Genomic DNA, 9,329 nt, shown 5'->3' with positions numbered 1-9,329 from the left:
TGGCCCTGCTGTGTGAGCAGCGGGGAGGGGCCGCCCTGGTGGCCCTGGCGCCCTGGCGCCCTGGTGGCCCTGGCGCCCTGGCGGCCCTGGCGCCCTGGCGGCCCTGGCGCGGGTCTCTGCCCCAGCAGGAACCCACCAAGCAGCGGCCACCACCCTCGGCCCTCACCGGGTCCAGCCTGCATCAGTTGCTTCCAACATGTCTTCCTCTCCACTTCGCAAGCTCCTATGCATCCTGCAGGACCCACCGCAGGGTCCCCTGTTAGGTGGAAGCTGTTCAAACCCCTCAGTTGCCTCCTTCTGGGGACTCTCCTCCACACCGGGCCTAGCACCCCAGGAGTGGGGTGCCTCTGACCGGGCTGACCTCCAGCAGCACCTAGACCATCACCAGGTGTCATAGGCCGACGAAAGTGTCAGGAATCCTGGGGGGCTTCTCGGGGGTGGCGCGCTGCATCCTGGCCTGTGTTGGTCACAGTTTTCTGGAGTAACAGAACTTACAGAATGAATCTCCCTCCATATATAGGGAAAGGGGGGTGGAATGATTTCTATGCTGCAGTCCAGGTAATCCAACAATGGCTGGCTGTGAACAGAAAGAATCCAGTAGTTGTTCAGTCTCCAAGCCTGGATGTCTCAGCTGCTCTTCAGTATATGCTGGAGCCTTGAAGAAGTACGTTCCAATGCCAGTGAAGGAGTGGATGTGTCAGTAAGTCGAGGGCAAGCAGACAAACAGCCAAAGTCTCCTTCTTCTCTGTCCTATTAGACTTCCAGTCGAAGGTGTGGCCCAGATTAAAGGTGTGTCTTGGGCTGGAGAGATGGCTCAGCGGTTCAGAGCACTGGCTGCTCTTCCAGAGGTCCTGAGTTCAATTCCCAGCAACCACATGGTGGCTCACAACCATCTGTAATGAGATCTGGTGCCCTCTTCTGGCCTGCAGGCAGAACACTGTATACATAATAAATAAATCTTTTAAAAAAAATAAAAAAATAAAGGTGTGTCTTCCCACCTCAAGACCCAGATCAAAGCATGTGTCTGACGTCTCCAGACTGGACGTGGATCTTCAGGTGGGAGGTGGTGCTGAATTGTGAAGGGTCCAGGAATACAGAAATATTAAATTATAAGCTTAAGAGATAAAAACCAGTCAGCTCTAAAGGTTCACTGCTAACAATTCCTCTGCTTTACAGCAGCTCCGGTCCACAGCCAGGGGTGAACTTTTAACCCCCTCGCCCTTAGAGCCAACAACTGCCTGGACCAAGTTAACTTTTAATAGTTGTTTCTCCGTGACTCCTAGCATGCACCCCATGCCTGATGTTTCTCCGTGACTGTTAGCATGCACCCCGTACCTGATGTTTCTCCGTGACTCTTAGCATGCACCCCATGCCTGATGTTTCTCCGTGACTGTTAGCATGCACCCCGTACCTGATGTTTCTCCGTGACTGTTAGCATGCACCCCGTACCTGATGTTTCTCCGTGACTGTTAGCATGCACCCCGTACCTGATACTATGAAAGGCCAGTACCCACCTCCATTGTCACAGGCACAGAATTCCAACATTGGCTGTGGTCTCAATTAGCTGATAAGCTTTTGTGCCCCATGGTGTTTTATTTTCTTAATTTTTTATTTTTTTTAAATAATTTTTTAAGGTTTATTTATTTATTATGTATACAGCATGTTTGCCTGCAGGCCAGAAGAGGGCACCAGATCTCATTACAGATGGTTGGGAGCCACCATGTGGGTGCTGGGAATTGAACTCAGGACCTCTGGAAGATCAGCCAGTGCTCTTAACCTCGGAGCCGTCTCTCCAGCCCCTAATTTTTAATTTTTTATAACCTTTGCTCTGGTTTAATAGACTCTGGTGGTCTGTCCCCCATTATTTCGAGACCCCAAACCCAACATTTGGTAATGATGATGGCACATGCCTTTAATCCCAGCACTCGGTGGATCTCTGTGAGTTCAAGGCCAGCCTGGTCTACACACTGAGTTCCAGGACAGCCAGGACTACACAGAGGAACCCTATTTTGAAGAACAAAACAAATAAACAAAAAGAAAGAAAAGAAGTGGATCTTCCCACTTTGAGTTAAACAGGTGTGCCCTCCGTCTTAGGTTTTAATTAATTCCAGATGCAGTCAGGTTGAAAGCCAAGAGCAACCGCCACAGCCTTGGAGTGTCTTTAGGCTCCTTTTGTTTATTTGTTTGTCCGTCTATTTGGTGAGCAGTGAACCTAGATGGGAAGGACAGAAGGAAAGGAAAAAGGACACACAGACAGGCAGGGGAAGCCACACAGGCTACAAGCCTCTGACCCAGGAAGCCAGAGCTGGGGAGGGAAGGGGGGCGGGGAGGGGAGGAGAGGGCAGGGGAGGGGGCAGAGGAGGGGGTAGGGGGACCAGATGGATGCAGAGCCACTTGGGATCCCAGATGGGGATGTGGAATCCGGGTCAGTCAGGCACTTAGCCCCATGTGGCCCACAGCATTTATTGAGCACCACCTGCCTGCCCACTGACCGTGGGTTCGGCTCGAGACCCTCCTCACACTTTGGGGGTCCTAGCACCCCCTCTGACGTTGAGAGTCCTGGGGAGCGTGGGGGCTTCAGCGGCGGAGTCTCAGGGCTCAGTGTTCTGTCCCCACGGAGGGAGGGGCTGGGGTCTCAGCGCCCTGGGGCCACATACTCCTGGTTGTACCCTGGGGCCCTTCCCAGGGACTCCAGGTTGCAGTAGACCGGCTGAGGGTCCAGGTTGTCACCGTTGTAATTCATGTAGAAGTCGGTGTCCCCGGAAGGGCTCCTGCGGGAACAGATGGGCGTCAGGGCCTTGGCTGAGTCAGAGAGGGATGTGGCACACTTTCTCTCTCTCTCTCTCTCTCTCTCTCTCTCTCTCTCTCTCTCTCTCTCTCACACACACACACACACACACACACACACACACACACACACACACACTCAGTCCTAGAGTTCTTAAGTCAAAAGGGTGAGAAGGGCCTGCGTGGGTTACTAATGTATTTAACATTACAGGAAACCCGCTGCGGCCAGGAAATTGGACGAGGTGTCCAAGCGTCCTCGGTGGTTCGGATGAGATCGTCCCTCATGGGCAGAGATTTGAACACTCAGCCCCCAGTGGGTGGGCAAATCACTCCCAAGCCTCGGAAAGCCTCTGCTTCTGCACCGTCAAAACACAAGAGTGGAAAGAACACGCTAAATTTGAGTCTTATATGTGCGGGCATAGTGTCTGCATGCATGGTGTGTGCGCACGCCTGTGCACGCGTGTGTGGTACGAGTGCGTGGTGTACGTGCCCTCTCTTCTCTCCAATCCCAGAACACACCTTCACACGCTTTGTGGTTGTGTTTTTCATTTTTTTTTTAGACAAAGTCTCATGTAGCCCAGGCTAGCCTTGAACTCGGATTTCCTGCCTCTGCCTCCCAGAGGTGATGGGGTGGTGCGGGTGGCGCCCAGGGCGGGTGTGTCCGAGCAGGTGCTCCAGCCCGGCCCAGCCCCTCCGACTTCACTTTTAACAGTATTTCCTTATTATCCTTTGCCTGTGAGCTCCGAGGAGGCCGGGAGAGCGCTGGGAACTTCACGTGTGTGGGAGGAACCGAACCCGGGTCCCTGCAGGCGCAGCAGGCCCCGGGCCGAGCTGGGACGGTGAAGGCAACAGAGAAGCTTAGCGCAGGTCAGCGACCTCCCTCCCTCTCCGCGGCTACTTCCGCTTTCTCGGTATTTGCATCTCATTTGCATACCCCTCCCCCTCCGCCCGAATCCCCGGCCTCAGCTTCCAGCCCCGCCTCTCTTCCTTCCCTCTTCCCGGCCACAAACTTCCCCCGTTTTTCTTTCTTTCTTTTCGTGCTTGGTTGGTTGAGACAGAGTCGTGTGGTCAGGCTGCTGGCCTCAAACTCGGCATCCTCCAGCCTCCGCCCCACGGTGCTGGGACACAGGCACGCCACCACCACTCGCTCCTCCGGTCTTAACCGGCTGAGCATCCCAGGTGTCACACGGACACACAGTCACGGCTTACAGCCCACCCCGCTCTCCGGAGCTGTGACCCGGGTTCGCGACCCCGGGAGGTGAGGTCGGCCCTCATCCTCATGGAAACAGAGAGGTGCGGCTGCGTGGCCAGCGCCACACAGCCTGCACACAGCCTGCAGGAGGCCCACTCGAAGTTCTCAGGCTGACTTCAAACTCGTGGTCATCCACCTGCCTCCGACTCCCGAGGGCTGCAAGCACATGGTGGTGGCGGGTGCACAGCCCCGTGCTCTGCCGAGTCCACCCCCTGTGGCCCCCGTGGTCACTCACCCGGGTGCAGGCCACTCCTCGGGCCCCTGGCCTATGAAGACGTTCTCGTAGTCCAGCGTGGCCCTGTCCGGTGGCGTGGCCGGCGCCTTGGGGCCCCGCCGCTGGGCGCTCGGCAGGAAGCCTGGCGCCGGTCTGGGGGGGTCGTGTGAGCCCTGGGCTTTGCTGAGGGCCTGGCCACTGGTCCCCCGGTGTCGCCGAAGCCTCCAGGCCAGCACGGACCCACCGACGGCCAGCGCCGGGAGGAGAGTCCCTGCCACGAGGGCGCCGACGGCCCACGGGGCCCAGCCGGCGGGACAGCTGAGCTGCAGGAAGGTGGAGAGGTTCCCGGGGGCCCCCGAGCCCGGGTGCAGACACGGCGGCTCCTGCGCCCCCGAGCAGTTGTTCTGGCGAATGTGGTACCAGGCGGCCAGCGCGCAGCTGCAGTCGGCCCTGAGCTCCAGGTCGCAGCGCAGCGCCAGCGCCCCGTCTACGCTGAGCAGCTGGTTGTGGGTGACAATCAGGGTTCGGAGCTTCTCCAGGCTGGCGAAGAAGAGCCCAGGGAGAGCCCGCAGCTTGTTCCTGGACAGGTCCAGGACCTGCACGCGGCTGGCCCTCAGGGACTGGGTCCTCGGCAGGGACAGGCCAAGGCCACTGAAATTGAGGCAAGTGTCACTGAATGTCTGGGTCCAGTTCACAAGGCTTGAGGACGCTGTGCAGGTGAGATCCTGACTCCCCGACTCCTGGAGCAGGGCCAGCAGCAGCAGAAGACATGTCCACAGCAGCCTGGCCCTGGTGGCCCCCATTCCAGCAACCTGTGTGGGACACGGGCGTCACATGGTCACCTCACCCTGCCGTCTCCTGCCCAGGCTGAATGTTGTGGGTTTAAAAAAAAATACTTTAATAATTCAAACCAGGCTAGAGGTGGTGGCGCAGGCCTTTAGTCTCAGCCGGCACAGGCAGGTGGATGTAAGTTGTAAGATGTCTCTCATAAGTTCGTGGCCAGCCTGGTCTACAGAGGGGGACCCTGCCTCAAACCCAAATAAAAGACCCTCAACCAGCTCAGCTCTTCTGACATGGAAGCACACTGCCCCTGCCTGGCCACCTCTCCCTGAGCATCCCTGGTCCCCAAGCCTCCATCTCCTGGTCTGTGAAATGGGTGCATCCTGCGCCTGCTGAAGACTAGACCACCCTCCCACACACCTCAACCTCGATCATCTGCAGCGCTCTCGTTGGCCAAAACGCGGCCATATGTAGATGAGTGGTTGCCCTGGAAACCGCCCAGCCCGGGTCCTGGCAACCTTTCCTGCAGACCCCGCTACTCCGCATCTCAGACCCAGGGGTGCGGGAGGCGGGTGCGCCGGCTGCTGCTTGTGCCCCGAGAGCCCGGGTCTTACCTCCTGGTGTCACCTTCCGGCCTTTGTGGTGTCGCGAGCCCCGGGGTCTGGGTTGGGGTTCACCGTGGCGGCCCCGGCTGAGCCACGACCCCGCGCTCTCCACCTCTGGCCCCGAGCCTGGGAGAAGAGGAACAGCGGAGGGGACAGGAGGCCGGAGACCGGCCCTGCGCAGCCTCGGGCTCTCAGGGGGAGGGGCCGCCCTGCCCCACTTCTCCCTTGCTGGAAGCCAGTGACCTCACCCTGTGCTCCCTGGCCCGCAGCTTCCCCACCCGCTTCCTGACCTCTGCTGGGCTCTGCAAATATTCACTCAACAACAATCGCTACGGATGCCTCGGCCCTGGGCAGGTACTCAGGGCCATCTGGTCCTGGGAAAGGACAGAGCTGGACAGTGACACAGACACACACACACACCATGGAGTCAGGACAGGCCCAGAAAAGGGACAGGATCCTGCGAGGCATCCTAGAGGAGGGGACATTAACGCTGGGGCTTCAACACATGGCTAGGAGTTTCCCAAGGATTCTTAAACCCTGTCCTTAGTTTTCCACCGTTGCACAGAGGCGCAGTGGAAGTCTGTGGAAGTCTGTGCGCCTGTTGAAGGGGAGCTTTAGCGCCTGCCAGGGGAGGGGACATCGCTGATAAACAAACTTGACAGGCAGCCAGAGCAGTTCCCGAACAGGACGTCAGGAGCTAAGGTCCTGTGGCCTGAGGAGCCGAGGAGCTGGCCTCTCACGGGGCACAGGTGTAAACCCCAGGACCCGAGGGCCCGTGGGAGCCGGGCTGGCCTGTGCACAGGGGAGGGAGGGTGTCCTGGTGTGAGGGCTGTCTGTCTGAAGGAACCGACCCAGCAGGTCGCTGACAGGAAGGGGAAGCGGCCAAGGCTGTGTGAGGTCGTGGGTCGGAGTCCCGTGGACTCTGCCCACTCAGAGGCAAGGCCCTGCAGGGTCAGGGGACACAGGAGTCCCACGCTGCGGGTCGGTGACAGGGTGGCCAGGCCCGGAGCCCCGTGCAGAGGATGCTCAGCCGTGGAGAGAGCTTGCTGCAGAGCAATCTGGAGTCGCATCCCTGTCACATGATGCCCATGGCAGGAACTCGTGACCCTGAGTGACAGATGTCAGTCACAGTGACATGAGCACACCCACCCCAGGCGCTAGCAGCCTCAGGTCTGCTCACGACATCGGGGCTCTTCCCGGGAAGTGGAGTCTCCTGGAAGCATTGAGGACAGACACACAGCAGAGTGGATGTGGGAAATGCTGCTCGCTTCTTTATTATTATTTCACTTATTTAATTTGTGTGTGTGTGTGTCTGTGTGCATGTGTGTGTCTGTGTCTGTGTGTATGTATATGTGTGTGTATGTTTATGTGTCTGTGTGTGTGTGTCTGTGTGTATGTGTGTCTATGTGTGTGTCTATGTGTATGTGTCTGTGTATGTGTGTGTCTGTGTGTATGTGTGTGTATGTTTATGTGTCTGTGTGTATCTGTGTGTATGTGTGTGTCTGTGTGTATGTGTGTGTCTGTGTCTATGTGTATGTGTGTGTGTGTATGTGTGTGTGTGTATGTGTGTGTGTCTGTGTGTGTATGTATGTGTATATGTGTGTATGTGTGTATGTGTCTGTGTCTATGTGTGTATGTGTGTGTATATGTGTATGTATGTGTGTGTATGTGTGTGTCTGTGTGTATGTGTGTGTCTGTGTCTATGTGTATGTGTATGTGTGTGTATGTTCATGTGTCTGTGTGTATGTATGTGTATGTTTATGTGTCTGTGTGTGTCTGTGTGTGCTGAGCACAATAAAAAGTTCAGCTAGACAAGGAGCCCCCCCCCCGCCCCCGCAGCTGGTCCTCACAGTTGGGAGACTGGGTGTGGCACAGGCAGGGCCAGGCCACAGAATCCCCAGTGTCACCACAAGCAGCTCACAGCTGTCCTCCACACTCAGCGATCCCCAGACCTTCAGGGGTAGCCCAGCAGCCATGTGTGCTCAGAGATGCCCCAAAATACCTTCAGAGCTATCGGGAGATCCCCTGACCTTCCCAAATGCCAGTGACACACACGCACGCACACAGACACGCACACGCACAGACATACACACACACACACACACACACACGTGCACATGCACACGCACGCGCACACACATGCACACACGCATGCGCACATGCACAGACACACACAGCTCCCAAGACCCTTAGAGACAGTGACACAGACACGGAGCTCTCAGCACTGAGATCCCCAATATATGACCCCCACAATCGAGCCCTGCTATCCCCAAACCCCTTGAGCTCCTGTCCTGGGACCCCCAGTCCCCTCAGCCTCCGGGGTCAGTCCCCCGCTGCCTCTCCCTCCAGGCTGACACCACGGATCTGCCCACCCTCCTTGTGATGGCCACAGGGGCCGCGAGGACTCTCTGCAATGAGCGCAATCCACTCTTGTCCACAGGAAGGGGAGGGCAAACAAAGACCACAGCAGGTGACAGGTGATGTACTAGGTGCCCAGGGACACTGAGAGCAAACGCTGGCTGCGTCCCGCCTGGGAGGAAGCTCCCACTGTGTCCTGCAAACCCAGTTTTTGGTTCTGAAAGAATTTAGAGTTAAAGGATTCTGCACAAAGGTTTTTAGCTATTCAGCCAGTGTAGCTTAGATTGCCTCAGAAGTGTCATCCTCCTGCCTCTGCCTCCCCAGGGTTGGGTACCAGGGCCTTGTGCTCACAGGTAAACTCTAGGGAAACCAGGAATGTTCAACAGCAGGGCTGTCTTCCACCCAGAAAGCTTCGAGTGGAGGTAGTTAAGGTCCCGGGACCTGCGCCGTCTGAAGCGCTGGTCGCTCACACTCCGAGGAGTTGATTTCAGTCATTATCCCTACACCCTTCTCTCGAGCATTTTGTTTCTGAGCCAACAGACCCATCCTCACGGAGGAGGCCATATGTGCTTTGTAAAGAGCTTCATTGTAAACAAGTCTCAAGCGCTGTTGTGCACACGGGACGGAGTCAATCATCTTCAGGACACTTTCCCCCAAAATTGTGCAGTACTTCAATATAGCTACAGTCGGTCACCCAGAGTCAGACTCCAGAAACCGGTCCCTGTGTCGTGTTGAACAGGGTTTTCTCTGCCGGCCCTAGTGTCTGCAGAAACGCCACAGAATTATAGAAGCCGCTTACAGAGAAAACAGGCGGCCGGGCGGTGGTGGCGCACGCCTTTAATTCCAGCACTCAGGAGGCAGAGGCAGGAGGATCTCTGTGAGTTCGAGGCTAGCCTGGGCTACAAAGCGAGTTCCAGGAAAGGTTCCAAAGCTACACAGAGAAACCCTGTCTCGAAAAACAAAAACAAAAACTAACAAACAGACAATAAAATAGGCATGATGGAAGCCAGGGTGGTCGACACATCATGGCCCCAACTGCATTTCTACCTGGGAGTCCATGGGGATCCCTGGTCCAGGGCGTTTTAGAGAAAGCCCTGAACCACAAGAACATGGCCACACTCACCACTGAGGACCTAGGACAGCAGGACTTTCTGTCTGGTCACTGCTGCCCATGCTTGACAGGCCAGCCTGGGCTACATAAGGAGACTGGGATGCCCCAATGAGGGGTTGGGAGCATGACTCAGGGTGCAGCCCCTGCCTAGAATCCTAGAGAGAGTAAGTAAACTGCAAAAACTCTGGGTTTGGTGTCCTGGGTTTCAGCACCAAATGTAAG

General features: G+C 56.6%; 1 protein-coding gene across 1 annotated transcript; it reads right to left on the bottom strand.

Annotated features, from left to right (window-relative positions):
• Nucleotides 1–2,062: 2,062 nt before the first annotated feature.
• Nucleotides 2,063–5,854, bottom strand: Lrrc25 (leucine rich repeat containing 25). The gene is made up of 3 exons (XM_006989194.4): nucleotides 5,648–5,854; nucleotides 4,275–5,065; nucleotides 2,063–2,771 (listed from the first exon to the last, which is right to left on the bottom strand). The coding sequence occupies exons 2-3, from the start codon at nucleotides 5,054–5,056 to the stop codon at nucleotides 2,636–2,638; spliced, it is 918 nt and encodes a 305-aa protein (XP_006989256.1). The 5' UTR covers nucleotides 5,057–5,065; nucleotides 5,648–5,854; the 3' UTR covers nucleotides 2,063–2,635.
• Between the last annotated feature and the right edge of the window lie 3,475 nt (nucleotides 5,855–9,329).

This window comes from Peromyscus maniculatus, chromosome 17 (genome assembly GCF_049852395.1).
Source record: "Peromyscus maniculatus bairdii isolate BWxNUB_F1_BW_parent chromosome 17, HU_Pman_BW_mat_3.1, whole genome shotgun sequence".
Taxonomy (NCBI): Eukaryota; Metazoa; Chordata; class Mammalia; order Rodentia; family Cricetidae; genus Peromyscus; species Peromyscus maniculatus.
This window is presented reverse-complemented; position numbering and strand designations above follow the sequence as displayed.